The sequence below is a fragment of the Sceloporus occidentalis genome, unplaced genomic scaffold, assembly GCF_023333645.1.
Source record: "Sceloporus occidentalis isolate IW3139 unplaced genomic scaffold, rSceOcc1.0.p SCAF_1, whole genome shotgun sequence".
NCBI lineage: Eukaryota > Metazoa > Chordata > Lepidosauria > Squamata > Phrynosomatidae > Sceloporus > Sceloporus occidentalis.
The window spans coordinates 48084095-48100926 of NW_028316981.1; the positions used below are offsets into that span (position 1 = coordinate 48084095).

Genomic DNA, 16832 nt, shown 5'->3' on the forward strand with positions numbered 1-16832 from the left:
CTCAACAGCCTCATATTATATTATCTGTGGAAGGGGAGGATCCACATTCAAGTACAACAGAACTTGTGGTGGAACATCCTGCATTTTCTCTAACACAATATCCATGAACAGCTAAGCCTTCCACTTTGAAAAACCAGGTGTTCAGCAAGTTACTAAGAGCGAGATTTCATTACCAATTATATACTCTGTTGATCTATGATGAAGTAGTCATGAGATTCAATTACCATCCCTCCCTGATTTAGTCACTGGCACCTGGTTTCTTTCAGATAAAGTAGTTGACTCTTTGATACAAAATCAGTGTAGATCATCATGATATTGCAAATGTTTTCTGGTTGCTAGCAACAGGTCTATTATAAGAGTGTTAAATTTAATATACATCTTTATTATTTATAGCATCCTCTATGTACCTGAAGCCCTACAAGAACAGGTATGAAGCCACCCTTCAATGAACAATTTCCTATCTAAAATAGATACAAAACAACAACAAAGATGGGGAGGAATGAAAAAATGGAGAGGCACATTTAATGACCCATTACAGCCCACAGACACTAATTATATAGAGAAAATAGTAAAAAAAAAAGTTGATGGAGTCAAATCTAACAGAATTTTAATGTATAACCTCCCAGTCCAATCTATTTGGCTCGAGGTGTGAATTCTATAACTTTAAAACTTCAAACTTAATTACTTGCTACCCAAGTCCTTACCTAATACGCCGAAAGGGATCTATGGTATATAATCACTCTCCCCCTTTTTAAATCTCAGGAATCTCAGCAGCAGTGTTCCAGAGACCTGTCTTTGGTTTTCTAGCCTAACAAAACTTACGGCATCCACTTTTTTTTTTCATCCTAGGAAGCTCTTTATTTGGAACTACATCTTGAAATTAGCCACTAGAATTTGAATGACAACAACAGTGACAACCAACAATGTGGAAACCAATACCACAGTGGTCCTAATAAGTTATGACAAGCTGCTTTCTCCTTCTAGGAAGCCCCCCTTTTTTTTTTCTTTGTATTTTGACCTGAAATTGACCACTTGAGCTTGGATGACAACCAAAAGCACCTGTCAAATTTGGAGGTATCAACTATAATTTCCTCAGACATTATGGTCAGCCTCTGTTTTTTTCCTTCAAGGAAGCTCACATTTGTAATTTCAACTTGAAACTTAACACTGCAACTTGGCAAAAACACTCCATCAAATGTTGAGGTATGTACGTTGAGGGCAGTATCCCAAAGAGCTATGATTGCCACAGACAAGCAAATATTCTATACACACAATGGTGGTTTTATTTCATTCTCAACTAGAAACCTGTTTGTTTGTTTTTCTTATGCTATTTGTTCCCAGGGAAAAAACAAAAAGAAATGCAATAGGAAGCAATCACAACCTAATATTTGGCATTTAGGACAGAGGTGGAAAAAGAAAGCCCGGTGACCACATGCAGTTTACTAAGGTTAGGTTTGCAGCTGTAACTGCATGTTTTGGGAGGAGAGGGGAATTGATCCTCTAGATGACTGTAGGAGTGGTTGTCAAACTTTGGACCTCTTGTACAATGTAATCTTTTAAATTTAGCCTTTTTTCAAAAGCAGTAGTGGTCATTCTTGGCTTTTTTCCCCTTGTGAGTTGTGGAGTGTTGCATTTTTGGCAGTTTGGAAGGCTCTAGAAGAGAAAAGTGGTCCTTAGACCTGCCCACCTTGTCTACTCCTGATTTGTGATAATTGGGAAAATAATCTAAGTTGATTCAAATGCTTCAAAGATCACTGCTATTTCTCTGTCACTGATACTATCAAAATTTATCATATCTGTCATCTGCACCACCATGCCTGTCAATTCTTATCTGAAACATTTAAGTTGCATCCATTCCCTAAGCTTAAACCAAACTCTTTTCATGATACACTTTATGAAACAGTTTACAAGATATTTATTAAGATTTACCACAGGCATGAATGAAGTGGACCTACAAATACTATTCAACTAAAACTCCCATCACCGCACATCCCTAGCTATGATGGCTAGGGTTGATTGAAACTAAAGCCCAACATCAGCTAGAGGGGCACATGTTCCTGTCACCTAGGGATTGAGTCAAGAGGACTGAGCAGTTGTTCTTCGTGTCGTATTAGATAGAAATCAACAAAGAGCTCTAAGACAGGTATGAGGTCCATCAAGGATGGGGGTCCCTTGCCACCACAGAATTAGTGACTATAATTCAAAGTAAAACAACTCAGTACTCTTACAATGATTATTTTCACACCAAAATTAGTACATAATAAAGATAGCACATTGGTTTTATATTTTGTTACAGACAGAAGTAATAGTGCAATGCACAGCGCTATAATAATAATAATAATAATAATAATAATAATCTTGAGGAATGCCTTAAGGAAAAATAAGGGAAAAGATGCTTATGATGCTTTTTATTATTATTTTTAAAGCATTTAAACCTTCCCCCAAAATCTGTTCTCGACTTATACATGAGGTTGACTTATAGTCGAGTATATACGGTAATTCACATGTATTCCCCCCCCCCCCATTCTAAATGTTAAAGAAATATAGAACTATCTAGTCAGATAGAAAAGTGATAGATAAACTGGTAGACAAACCCATATGATGACCTCCACTAACACCTCTCTGGCCCAAGCCACAATATTTGACATTTTTCATATTATAATAGCTGTGCTTCCTCCTAGTTGAGTAACAAAAATGAATCAGTGACAATGTTCATGAGATGGAAAACCATTACCTTTGTACTACACTTACATACTCGATGAGCCTGAACACATCCCAGCGATTTCCAAATCTCTTATGATGTCTGAACTTGAGCTGAAAGGTAAAATACTACTTGTTAAAAATTGTCAGTCATTCCAATATAACAGGCCCAACAAACAAACAAACAAAACCCCAAAACTCCAAGCAGAAAGGAACAGTCAGTTGAAAGAAACAATTTAATTATGAGTTTATAGACTATTACAACATGGATTTCATAGCAGCAGAAACAGGGTGGCAACCCAGGTGAGAAGAAGAAATCACTGCCAGTTTCTTCCTGGTCAGATTCAGAAACATATCATTCACACTTTGCATGCAAACCAGAGTACTGTGGAGTGCTGGACTACGACTGGTCAGAACCATGTTCAAATCCCCATTCACCCAAGTGATGCCTGGGTTATTTTGAACAAGTTCCTCCTTCTAAATCTAACCTGGAATTGAAATGGATTCAATTTTACCATTTGATGCACACAAGATACACCCCTCTGTGAAGCTGCAATACACACACACACACACACACACACACACACAGAGGCACAAAAGTTAAATAAACAAAATCAAACATATTTATGACAGCCTATGGCTCTAAGAAAAGCTATTCAATCCGTGGTATCAAATGAAATGGATTCTAGAGCAAAATATGTACAATGATATATGTGTTAAAATATTTAAGGCAAGGATGGAAAACTTATTATGGACTTACGGTGGGGGGTGTCAGAATTTGCTGCTGTCCATTAGATAGTAATAGTAGCTGACAGAAGAAAAAGAAGAATAAAGCTAGGAAGACTGGAAGGAAAGAGGAAGAACAAGAAGGATGAAGCGATTCTATTTCGCTATAGAGTATATAAAGATTGGAACAACGTTCTAGTTTATTTAAAAAAAGAATGGGGTACTTTAATTATGTAATGTCAAATCGTTTACTTTATGATAGTAATAACCCAGATGGATAAGAAATGTTGATATGCATGCAAAATAGCTGATGTAAAGGAAATAGAAAAACTCTACAGAAGGAGGGTAAGATACATAGATAGTTGTGTACAATTGCATGCAGAGAAAATAACCAGAAAACCTATAAGTACTAGAAGTAATATAGGTAGTAATTATGTAAGTAGAATGAAAAAAGGAAAAAGAATTTATTAGTAAAATCAGAAGCACTTTTTTTTAAAAAGTACAATATACTTTGAGCAATAGAGAGAAGGAAATTATGTTAATGTTATGAAGAATGTGTGACTGGGAACATAATGTTTATTTTATTGTTGTAAATTTGAATAAACATTTATTTATAAAAAGAAGGTTGAAGTGAGAAGAATAGAGAAAGGATGATAAGTGAGAAGCAGAGGTTTTTCCAAAATAATTTACCATTTATTTTTTGAAAAAACGGCACCCTTGTGGTGGCAGTAGCACAACAAAGCAACACAGCAGGGGCCACAAAAACAGCCTTGCCTGTGTATTCTTCAACTCTGATTTAAGGCAACTTGCTGCAAAATCTATTTCGTTAAAGTCATTTCTGAAGTTCAAAGGAGCCATATTATGTCTTTAAAATTAAGAAATATGTTCAGTATATAACTGGGGAAATATAAAATGGTACAATCCAAGCTAGGAATGAATTCAAATTAATTAATGAAGTTTCTAGTTGCACCATGAGAATATTAACAGTACTTCAGTGCTGTACATAATACCACTGTTTACATCCTCACCATATACAAACAGCCTCTGATAACAAAGCTTTCAATTAAGAAGGATTTATGGTTTGGTTTAGGTTTCACATATCCAAAACATATAGCTGGAAAGTAGTGCATTTCATTAATTCTTTTTTTTGATGTACAGCCAATTCCATGCCACTTTAAACGACACTTGTCCCATCAACATTCTGTCCCCTATCATGCAAGATGAAGAACTCTGAAATTATTCAGTGTAATACTTCATCTTGGTGCACTTTACTTTGTTTCTGTAGATGAGAATGTTGAGAATAGATAAAGTAATCTGTGTGGACAGGCATCCTTTTAAAATTACAGAAGCAATTCAAAGAGTAGAGGGTAGGAATAAGCTAACACTATACAGTCTGCACTTCTTATACATGGATTTTTTATACACTGATTTTTTTATATACGGATTCAAGCATCCATGGCTTGAAAATGTTCAAAAAAAAGTATAAATTTCAAATATCAAACCTTGATTTTCCATTTTTTATAAGGGACACTATTTTGCTACATCATTATATTTAATGGGACTTGAGCATCCATAGATTTTGTTATCCATGGGGGATCTGGGAACCAAAACCCAGCGTATAACAAGGGTCCACTGTAATATGGTGGGATTTCTGCCCTTTAATATGTTTCATGTTTCAGTAAAGACAAAATTGTAAAACTTGCTATTTATTTATTTTATTCATAAAACTCACATCAGTGTGTTGTATCTATATAGAAAAATCCATACAATCAGGAAATAGCCTAGAAATAACTATATTTGCATGCTGAGGTAACACTCCATTGAAGACAAGTTAGGCATACCTCCGTTAACTAAGCCTCTGACAAAGAAGTTCCTTTTTAGAAAGACCTTTTATGCCTGTCCAGCCTCCCTTCTTTGTCATCTTCTATCTAGCTGGAAGGGATTTAGCATCATCATCCCTGGGAGCATGATGAAGGATGCTGGTAGTGGAAAAACCCAGTAAACTTTACAATGAAGCCTAAGTGGGGAAAAGTACAATTCTACTCCAGCCAAATCTACAGTAGCTGTCTGAGCCTGCCTACAATAGGCAAGGTAAACAACAGCTCCTTTCAGAATCCCTTACTAAGCATGCATGAAATGCAAAAGGGGCTATGCCTGCCTTACCATTTTTCCCCTGTGTGTGTTTTGGGGTTGTTTGTTTGTTTGCTTAAGACCACAGATCTGTAGGTTTGACAACCAAAATGGACATCATAAGAAAGGTGCAGGCTGGTGAAAGAAAAAAATTGCCCAGGATGCTTTTGGAAGAAGCTTTTCAAATGGTCACTAGGTTGAAAATATTTTTGTTTACTTATTCAAGGCTTGACATGGATGTTTCATTTCACAAGGGCATATTGTTATTTTTTAATACAAACTTTGCTGAAACATACTGAACTCTTTTTTTTTTTTTTTTTTTTTTGCAGTATAGGAACCAATCCCAGTTCCTTTCACATTATTTCTGCTTCTGATATAGACATTTCTGTTAAAGAGATAAAGCCCAGAAAAACATATACTTGGTTAACCAATATACCTATAAAGGTTGTTAGGTTCATCATAAATTATCCCTTTATATATTTATTAGCAAAATCGCTACTGCCATCTCTTAAAATCATGAACTTCTAAGAAGACATATATCCCATAAATCCACCTATTTTTCTGTGGAGTTCACCACTCAGCCAACATTTCTGTCCTTCCATATGGGAATTACACAGAATAACTGTTCTGTAGGGGAGGAGGTGTCAAGGACAAAAGTAGAAAAATATTTGGCAAAAACACCCTCCAAATGCTCCTGGATCACTGCTCTCATTGAGTGCTTCACTGAAGGAACATAGGAAATAGCAGAGTTACTATCAGAGAATACCAGCCTCCTCATGTTTCAACCTCAGAACATACATGCAAATTTAATTTTGAGAAAGAGTAGAAAAGAGAAAAGAGAGGTATAACAGTCTTTCATATTATAGCTAAATGCTGAAAAGTGCAGTCAGCATCTCAAAAAGGTCCCAATAGGAACGTCTCTACCATTGGGCAAGTGGCTGGGAGGCAACAGTAGCAGACATCTAGCTGATCTTCCTCAGTCCTCTAGTTGTTCTTGTCTGATGGAATACAAGACTGTGTGTGATACACAGCTTATCCTTCATTCTCTAACTAACCTGCTGCCCTCACATGTAGCAAAGGCCTCCATACTATTGCCAGTACTAAGGATCAACTCCCAATCCACTCAGCTTTTTGTACAAGGAATGGAGGTAAGAAACTTCATGTCCTTTGCCTCAGACAACAAAATGTCTTGCACTAGCTCTGTGTCTCAATAGTAAGTCAGTACCATTGATGTGTTCCAACACTTCAGAGCATTAAATGAGTAATCCTTAAGAAACGAAGTGAAAATCAATACCTGAGAGCTCCATTCCACGCTGAGGGCAAAATGTGAAAAGAGAGCAATAAGAATAGCAGGGGATGAATCCAACATGCAAGAAAGCCACATGGGAGAGAAAACTACAAACAGCAGGAGCTGATTTCAAGTCATTTATTGGAATTCAGAACTCAAGAGCTTGCTCAAAAGGAAAAGTTAGTTGGACATCCTTTTCAAAGATAGGCTCTCTGACAATGCATTTGAATCAAGTACCTGGTAACAAAAAAAACACACAATTTTTAAGGTCAAGATTGGTCTGTGCTATCAAAAGGAATGCAGAATATGTTGTAATATAGGGGGAAAATGTCCATTGACATGAAGAGCAGCAATGGAAGAATTTTGGAGTAATATTTTCTAGTTGTATTCCAAGGGGAATTTTCATGTTAGTTTTGGATGTGTATAAAATCACCAGGAGACAAATTAATTATTGTACTGCATGAAGTGACTTGTGAATTGTGCCTGGTGAGTACATCTGTCCTTTCTAGCTGCAACTTCACAAGCTGATACTGAATGTCACATCAAACAAGAATTTATCTTGGCCCAATTAATGCCAGTTCCTTCAATGTAAGAGCACCTTCAAATACATACCCACAGTGAAATACTGAATGTAATCTTGCTACATTAAAATGCAGGACAAGAACCAAATCTTGAGGTCTCATGAATCAGTCTTTATGAGGAATATTTTGAGGCAAGTAAATGATGTATGATAAAACACCTTTCACACTGCATTACTTGTAAAAAAAAAAGTTTGCAATCTATTTACACTCCTTATTTAGCTGTTGGACTATCAAGGAATAGCAGGCGCTATATCAGAGGAAGAAAAGGCCAAACTACCTCTGAGCAGTCTTTGTCTAAAAAACCCCCATGAAAGTAATAGGGTCATAATAAACTGACAAGCCACTTGAAGGCACACATACACACACAGTAGCTTGCAGGAAACCACAATGCAAGTCTAGTATTGGTGATCTCATACCAACTCAGGGTAAACAGGGAACTGTTCTGGTAGAAACGCTTCAGCCATTGTCATTGCTACAACTGTCTGACTGTAAGCTCTCTGTTGATTCCACTCTTCAACCTATTGGAAAAAATTATTCCCCAGAAATTCCTGGCTGGAGCTGGAAACTGAGAACAACTGAAGTTATCAGGGTCTATCCAGGTGCTCTGAAGAATGTTGGTGGAAGAGTCAGAATGCCTTGCCCCCCCCCCCCCCCAAAAAAAAAAAATTCAGAAATATAAAATGGCAGGCACGAGCTTTCAAGCAAACACTTCAAATGAAATGCTTCTCCACCTAAACTCACCAAAAGCTTTGGAACACAAATATAATTATGCATTTGCTTAAAGAAAGTAGTGTAGATATATACTGTGACTTCTCTAGGACTTTTCATCTAGATGGTGAAAAGGAGCAAAGTGCATATCTCCACTCTTACTGAACTCCTATCAATCCTAGTCAGCCTAGCCAATGACAAGAAATGCTGGGAATTGTAGTCCAACAACACCTGGATGGTGAACTCTAGTGAAGAACTGTCCATACTTTTTACAAAGTGGATCAGTCCACAAGCCATTAGCTGCCAGTCCTTGAAGAACTTGCAGGAAAGGAAGAAACAAATGTATCCAACTGGCACAAATATGGTACTGATATTGGGCACACTCGGGTGAAAAAGACTGGTCCTCCACGAAAAACTGGTATAATATATATTATAGGATTATTTGGAGAGACCTGGTATTCAAAAAGACCAGAAGCGGCACCACAGAGGAGATAGGATAGGGGATCAGTGTTTCTTTTAGGTTCTCTTGGGATGGACTAAGCTTTCATAATTTCACTCAGAGATGGTGATGGTTCCTTTTTTGAGAAGAGTCCTTTTTTGAGAAGAGTTAAAGTACATTAATTACATTAAACCTGTAGGTAAGTCGACACAGGTTTTTGTGGTCATATTTTTGGACTGATCCTGGATTCATCTCTCTCTTCCCTAAATCTCAGGAATTCTGCTGATTCAGCAATGTCTTTATTTAACTCCACTCTCTCCTTGACTCTTGACTATTTTGCCCCTGTCTCTGTATGCACTTCTTCCTCTAAGACTAGGCCTCAGCCCTGGCTTACCCCCATCATTAAGTTTCTCCGGTCCTGCTCTAGAGCGGCCGAATTTCTTTGGAAAAAGTACAAATAGTGGGCTGATTTTATCCATTTCAAATTTGTTCTTTCTTCCTTCTCACGTGCCCTCTCTATGGCAAAACAGAATTATTACAAATCATTGATCTCCGCCAATGAGAGGCGCCCGCAGCGATTGTTCTCCACCTTCAACACTTTGCTTAAACCTCCCTCTCCTCCTGTCTCTTCATCATTCTCTCCTAATGACTTTGCTAATTATTTCATCTCTAAGATTACCACTATTCGCTCTGAGATAGTCTCCCCTGATTCTTCTTCTGCTCTAAGTCTTCTATCGCCCTCGCCTAACAAATTTTCTGTCTTTCCTCCTGCCTCTTTGGATGAACTCTCTACACTTCTGAACTCTTCCAAACCTGCAACCTGTTCTCTTGATCCAATTCCTACTCGTCTTCTAATTTCCATAGCTCCCTCTTTTCTGCCCTCGCTTCTCAATATCTTCAATCTCTCTCTCTCTACACCTCCTTCCCGTCGGACTTCAAACATGCTCTCATTTCCCCAATTCTGAAAAAAACTTCTCTTGACCCCTCCTCTTTGTCTAGCTATCATCCGATTTCTCTTCTTCCCTCTCTTTCTAAAGTTTTGGAACGGGTTGTTTATTCGCACTGTCTTGAGTTTCTTGAAGCCAACTCCATCCTCGATCCCTTTCAGTCTGGTTTCCGCCCAAGGCTTTCTACAGAGACAGCCCTCACCAAGATCTCGAATGACCTTTTACAGACCAAGGCTAATGGCCTTTACTCTGTTTTCATCCTTCTCGATTTGTCTGCAGCCTTTGACACCACTGATCACTGTCTCCTAGTTGACATACTCTCTGACCTTGGGTTCTCAGACTCTGTTCTTGACTGGTTTAGATCTTACTTGTCTGGCAGATCTTTTGCAGTAGTTGCAGGGGGTCAGACTTCTTCTCCTGTTCCCTTATCTGTTGGAGTTCTCCAGGGCTCTGTTCTGGGTCCCCTTCTCTTTTCCCTCTACAGACTGTCCTTAGGAAAACTCATTAGCTCTTTTGGTTTTCCCTACCATCTATATGCCGATGACACCCAGTTATATCTTTCCACCCCTGACCTTTCTCCAAGGCTTGAACAGCAAATTTCATCTTGTCTCACAGCTGTCTTGCAGTGGATGTGCCATCGGCGTTTGAAGCTCAACATGTCCAAGACGGAGCTTCTTGTCTTTCCTCTTAAGCCCACCCTTCAACACTCCTTTTCTGTCTCTGTGGACAACATTTCTGTTCAACCAGTCCAGCAAGCCCACAGTCTTGGTTTTATCTTTGATTCTTCTCTGTCGTGTATCCCTCAGATCCAGACCACAGCCAAGGCTTGTAGATTCTTTTTGTACAAAATTGCCAAAATCCGCCCATATCTCTCCACCTCTACTGCCAAGATCCTGGTCATGCCCTAGTAGTCTCACGACTTGATTACTGTAACGTCCTCCTGGCTGGGCTTCCTCTTTCTCACCTCCATCCTTTAATCTCTGTCCAGCATTCAGCTGCACGCATTATTACAACCGCCCACCGCTGTGACCATATCTCTCCTGTGTTGGCATCCCTTCATTGGCTCCCCATCCCTTTCCACATTCAGTATAAGCTCCTGCTGTCGACATTTAAAGCCCTCCATGAACTGGCCCCTCCTTACTTATCAGACCTTCTTTCTCCTCACCTTCCCACTAGGGCCCTCTGTCTGGTAGTCAAGGTCTGCTGACTCAGCCCAGGATTTCTTCTGCCCCATCCCGGATTTGCCCCTTTTCACTCGCTGCCCCTCACTCCTGGAACCTTCTTCCCCCGCAAGCAAGAGCCATCACTTCTTTAACTAGCTTCAAAACGGAGTTGAAAACCATCCTGTTCAGAGAAGCCTTCCCAGGCATTGCATAATTGTCGCTTACTATTTGATGTTCTTTTGGTGCCTGTTTATCGAACCATTTCCTGTATTGCTATGTACTGTATATGTATTATCCTACTTGAGAGTATGTATTTTCCCTGGAAGAAGATTAACCATCCATTATGAAGCCAAGCCCTTCCTCCAGTCCATCTGCCTTGGTCCAGGCCTCGGAGGTAGAGAGGAACTGCTGGACCTCTTACTCTTTCCCTCCACCACTCCCTGCTCCTTTCTGTGTCATGGCCTTTTAGATTGTAAGTCCGAGGGCAGGGAACCATCTAATTAAAAAGATTGTATGTACAGTGCTGTGTAAATTTACAGTGCTTCATATAGGTTAATAATAATAATAATAATATTTCTAGACTTATACATGAACATATATACATAAGTGAAAAGTTCTTCTAACAAGTCCCCTATTTCTTTCTATCTTGGTTTCTCCCTCTCCTCTCTCCTGACCTTTCCATTCTGCTTTCTACTCACATCCTTCCTCTTCCTCTTCCTCCTTCACCCCACACTCTTTTAACAGTTAAAATAACATGGATCTATAGAGGATTGGGCTTGTTAGATACTTGATCACTAAAAGTGCAGATGCCACAAACTATATTTGGAACACCTGGCTCCTGCATGGAAAACGTATTGTTTACTACTAATCCTGGCAGAACACACTTCTTGACAAGAAGCAGGGATGCAGTGATTCAGTTGTGAATTTCCCTGTTTTATTGAATCATTTCCTGTATTGCTATGTATTTTATATGTATTATCCTACTAGAGATGCCCCCTCCCCACCCCCACTCCCTTTGTGTCGTGTCTTCTTAGATTGTAAGCCTGAAGGCAGGGATCCGTCCAATTAAAAAGATTGTATGTACAGCGTTGTGTAAATTTACAGCGCTTTATAAATAAAGGTTAATAATAATAATAAAATAATCCCATCTTTCTCCCATTCTCTGCATATGTGCAGAAATCCTCGAAAAAATTAATTAAGTATTCTCCACTCTTAATCCACTACCTAGCTTTATAGCTATCTACATATTGCTGCACTAAGCAGTCCAAGTGGGAGGAAAGTTCAGGCTGGAGAAAGGAAACTTTAAAAGGGGCCACTAACAAAATGTGCTTTTCGCTCTAGTTCAACAGTAACAACCTCCATGCCATATTCTGTAAATTCCATGATCTGGCCCAAAACCAACCTTTGAATTCAACATTAATTAATGATCACCACTGCCCTACCAATCTCTCTGACAAGGTGAGATAAATGTCTGCCCTGGATATTTCCATTAGACTTTTCAAGAAAAGGCACACAGATGTTTATGGTGCAACAGCAGCTAGACAACACTGTACCAGATTCTAGTCTTGAGGCAAATGCAGCAACTTGTTTGCAATAATTCAAACAGTCTCAAAGAGGGGACAGACAGCCTATAGAGCAGAACTAAGGAAGTCTAATAAAGGTTGTAGATCAACTCTGTCACATGAAATTGAGGTTAAGCTCAGAACAGAACAGAATCAGGGTAATAAAGTAAGGCTTGCAACATAGTCATTCCAGCAAGACATGCTTGAACAGTAATGAGATTCTTTCTTATTTTATATTATTTTGGCGAGGATGTCTGAAGGATCATATTCTGCCATGTCAGCTGACCTAAGATGTGAAGTCTTTTCAGTCTTTCTTTCACTCCCATCACCCTCAAGGGAAGGTATGGTGAAAACCTGACTCCTCAGTGGCTGCTTCCAGGCTGTGGAACTCCATTCCATGGGAGACCAGACTGGTTTCCCTTCTGTTTTCTCTGCCACCAGACAAAGATCTTTTTATTCTGGTGGGGTTTTGACTGGCTGCTCAGGAAGATATATTTTTTTTCTTGGTGGGTACTGCACTGCACATATTATTGTGCTTTTTAGTTGTTTTTAATTCAGACATCTTCAAATATTGTAATATTACAACACAATTAAATGCATTATAAATTTTCCTGGTTTTATCTCTACTGTTTTAGTTAATCTAGCAGACCACCTTGAATCCGACTTATAGGGAACAGACATGAGTGTTCAGGATGTTAGATTGGGACTTGGAAGATCTAGCTTCATATCCCCACTAAGATATGAAACTCATCAGGGACCTTCTGCCAGTCATCCTCCTTCAGCCTGACCTATTGTGAGAATTAAATTATGGGGGTGGGGAAGACATGTACATCACCTTGAACTAACTGGAGGGAAGATGAAGTGTGAATGTAGCTATTAATACAAAAATAAGCAATCATAATAAAGCGGTCTCCTCCCAAATTTTATACAATTCTTAATTTCAAAGAAATAATTCCTACTACAACTATTAGAAGAATTCAGTTAAAATGGACTAAAATTAACATATCACAGAACTTGAGAAATTTCAGTCAAACAATCTGCTTAGTTTACCCATTGGACAAGGCTATATTGTGTGAAATAACAAAAAGATAATCTGGAGTATGTTAAGAAAGTCTAGGAAGCTATTCTGTTCTTAAAAAGAATGCTTAATTTACCATGTCCAGGAAGCATAAATGAAACCAAGGCCAGGAGAATGCTGACAACCCACTTTTTTCCCAATCTCAGCTTCATGAAGATCAATTACTAGAGATTGAAATGAAGGGACATCCTCTCAAACTATAACCTGCCCCAATTAAAATGTTCCTTCACTGCAATCTCTTTTATAGTGACCAATGAGTCAACACTTCTGTTAATTTTTGCCTTTGCGCATTCAATGAAAATTGTCCAGCGACACCCTGAGTAAGAGTTTTCTGACATTTCTGAAAAACAGATCATACCACAAAAATAATTTTTGTTGTTGTTTTTAACTGCCCTTGAGTCGATCTTGACCCATGGCGACCCTGCTGATGAGACATCTCCAAGACTCTCTGTCCTTCACTGCTCTGCTCAACTCCCACAAACTCACACTCGTGATCTCTTTAATAGAGTCCATCCATTTTGCAGGCGGTTTTCCTCTCTTTCTACTTTCCTCTACTTTTTCTAGCATTACTGTTTTTTTCCAATGATTCATGCCTTCTCATGATGTGTCCAAAGTATGACAACCTGAGTTTTGTCATCTTAGCTTCTAGGGAGATTTCTGGCTTGATCTGCTCCAAGACCCATTTCTTTGTCTTTTTCGCTGTCCATGGAAACCTTAGCACTCTTCTCCAGCACCACATTTCAACTGAGTTGACTTTCCTCCTATCCTCCTTCTTAATTGTCCAGCTCTCACATCCATAGATGGCAATAGGGAATACAATGGCTTGTACGATTCTAACTTTTGTGCTCAGTTGTATATCCTTGCATTTTAGGGTTCTTTCATAGTTGTCTTTCCCATTCTTAATCTTCTTCTGATTTCCTGGCTGCAGGACTCCATTTCTATCAATGTTTGATCCCAGGTATGAGAATTATTTACTATTTCAATTTCTTTGTTATCTAATTCAAATTTTTGTAGGTTTTCTGTGGTCATTATTTTTGTTTTCTTTATGTTCAACAATAGGCCTGCCTTTGCACTTTCTTCCTCAATGTTTCTTAGTAGCTGTTCCAGGTCTTTGAAGTTTTCTGCTGGTATTATGGTGTCATCTGCGTATCTCTGATTGTTGATATTTCTTAATCCTATTTTCACTCCTCCTTCTTCTGTGTCTAAGCCTGCTTTTCTTACAATTGGGAACCATTCTGTTTCTCCATGTTCTGTTCTGACAGTAGCCTCTTTGTCCTGAGTACAAATTCCTCATCAAGACTATCAGACGTGTGGCACTCCCATGTCTTTAAGGGCATTCCATAGCATTTCATGATCTATGCAATCAAAGGCTTTGCTATAGTCTATAACACACATGGTGATTTTCTTTTGGAATTCTCTGGTGCGCTCCATTATCCATCGTATGTTTGCAATGTGGTCCCTAGTGCATCTTCTTTTCCTGAACCCTGCTTGGACTTTTGGAATTTTTCTTTCCATGTATGATTGAAGTCTATGCTATAGAAGTTTGAGCATAATTTTGCTATAGTTGCTGAAATCTTTTGTGTCTCCTTTTCTGTGAATGAGGATATCAATAGCAATAGCAAATACATTTCTATACCACTTATCAGTGCACTTAAGCACTCCCTAAGCACTCCGGTTTACAAAGTGTAAGCTAATTGCCCCCAACAAACTGGGTACTCATTTTAGTGACCCCGGAAGGATGCAAGTCTGAGGATGTATATACATCATTGATGCAAGGATGTATATTAATGTCTCCTGTCTGTCGGCCATCATTTTGTTTTCTATATGTGTTGACATATGTTAGTTAGCACTATAGTTTACTCTGTCAATGTGGACTACAGTGGCTCAATGGGAATATCATCTGTTCCTGGTGACTTCTTCTTCTTCTTCTTCTTCTTCTTCTTCTTCTTCTTTTTGCCATTTCTCTTATTGCAGCTTCTACCTTGTTTTTTAGAATTTGGAGTTCATCTTCATATGGCACTTCATTCCATGTGTCCTTAATTCTGTCATCTTTCATATAGCTCTTCTCTGTATCCATCATCTTTTATTCCTTCCCAGTCTTGAAGTGTGTTATTTTTTATTGTCATAGAGGCGGGGTACAGACCGCCGCTTTGCAGCGGTCTGGCACCGCCGCCAGAAGGTCCGCGGGGGAGCCGGAGCCTTCAAACGGCCCGACTCCCGCGCGGACCGAAAAAAGAAGCTCCAAAATGGAGCTTCTTTTTGCGTCGCGTTTGCGACGTAGCGAGGCGCCAGGGGCGCGCTCGCTACGTCAGCAGCGGCGCGACGCGTCTGGACGCTGTGCGTCCGATGCGTAAAGATGGCGGCGCCCATGTAGAAGGGGCGCCGCCATCTTGTACGGACGGAGTCCGTACTAGACCATGGGGCGTCTAAAAGAGACGCCCCTTTTTTAAAATGGGACGTCCGGAGGACGTCCCAAATGTCCGTGTAGAAAGCCCCAGTGTGTCCCAGTCCTTGGTTTGAACTTTCCTTTGGTTTCCCTGATCTTGTGGAATATGTCTCTTGTTCTCCCCTTTTTGTTGTTTTCTTCTATTTCTGTGCACTGCTCATTGAAGTAGTTTTCTTTATCTTTACGCACTAGCCATTGTACTGTTGCACTCATGGTTTTTAGCTTGTTCCTATCTCCTTTTTGTATTGCTTCTATTCTTTCCTTTAAAGTGTCTGTCTGCATTCTTATTTTATTATGTCCTTGGCTTCAGACCAAAGCTCTTCTGGATATGCCAGCTCATTTAAAAGTAATAGGCTGGTTATACTGGGTGGATAACAGCAAATAGTTCCAGGTGCCTTGTTCAGATGCATGCATCTCCAAGCTGTTGGTTATAAATTTAATATGAACAAGGACACTCCCTGAACTCTTTGTTTCTGACCATCCTTCAATTAAGAACTTCCAAGAAAGATTCCAATATGAACAAGCTGAACAAAAACTAGCTCATCTCTGAACATACTGTATGACTGTACTGCCAGATAAACTGTGATTATTCTATTTACCCTGTTTAACTTACTCTTTCTGCCTCTAGTTTTTACATTTCCATACCTTTCCAAAGATGGAGAAATAATTAAATGAGATAATTAAATTACCTGCAACTAGTTACTTATTTGCAACAATTTAATAGCAAGGTTACTTTTCAAAAGTCATATAACAAGTGAGAATGCTATACTCTAGATACTCTCTAAAGCGTATTTTTAGAAATATTTTGGCAGGATTTAATTTCAACATATGCCACTCTCTCTTAAACAATCCAAACAATGTTTGAAGGCTGAATGATTCAATACAATTTTTTTAATTTGCATTTTATGTGAGTAGATCATTATTCCTCAGATTAAAAGACACATTAAATAGAAAAGCATACAGTACCCAATAAAATATCTAAATATTTAAAAGATTCAGTTATGCATTAAATATAGTTAACATGTTCTATTATAGATGACCTAGTAAGAACTGCCAATTTTTTT

The 16832-nt window shown here is 38.8% G+C and overlaps 1 protein-coding gene across 5 annotated transcripts in view; it reads right to left on the reverse strand.

Annotated features, from left to right (window-relative positions):
• RAD18 (RAD18 E3 ubiquitin protein ligase) overlaps window positions 1–16832 on the reverse strand; it is a 185405-nt gene that overhangs the window by 34384 nt on the left and 134189 nt on the right. For 2 of the 5 annotated variants that reach the window (XM_089520324.1, XM_089520361.1), the window contains exon 12: window positions 2752–2814. The exons of 1 other annotated variant lie outside the window; for it this stretch is intronic. In XM_089520324.1, the coding sequence (XP_089376450.1) occupies window positions 2752–2814 (63 nt within the window). Of the gene's footprint in view, window positions 1–2734; window positions 2815–16832 lie in introns of all 5 variants that reach the window. 2 more of the 5 variants (XM_089520343.1, XM_089520353.1) reach the window with 2 other exon arrangements.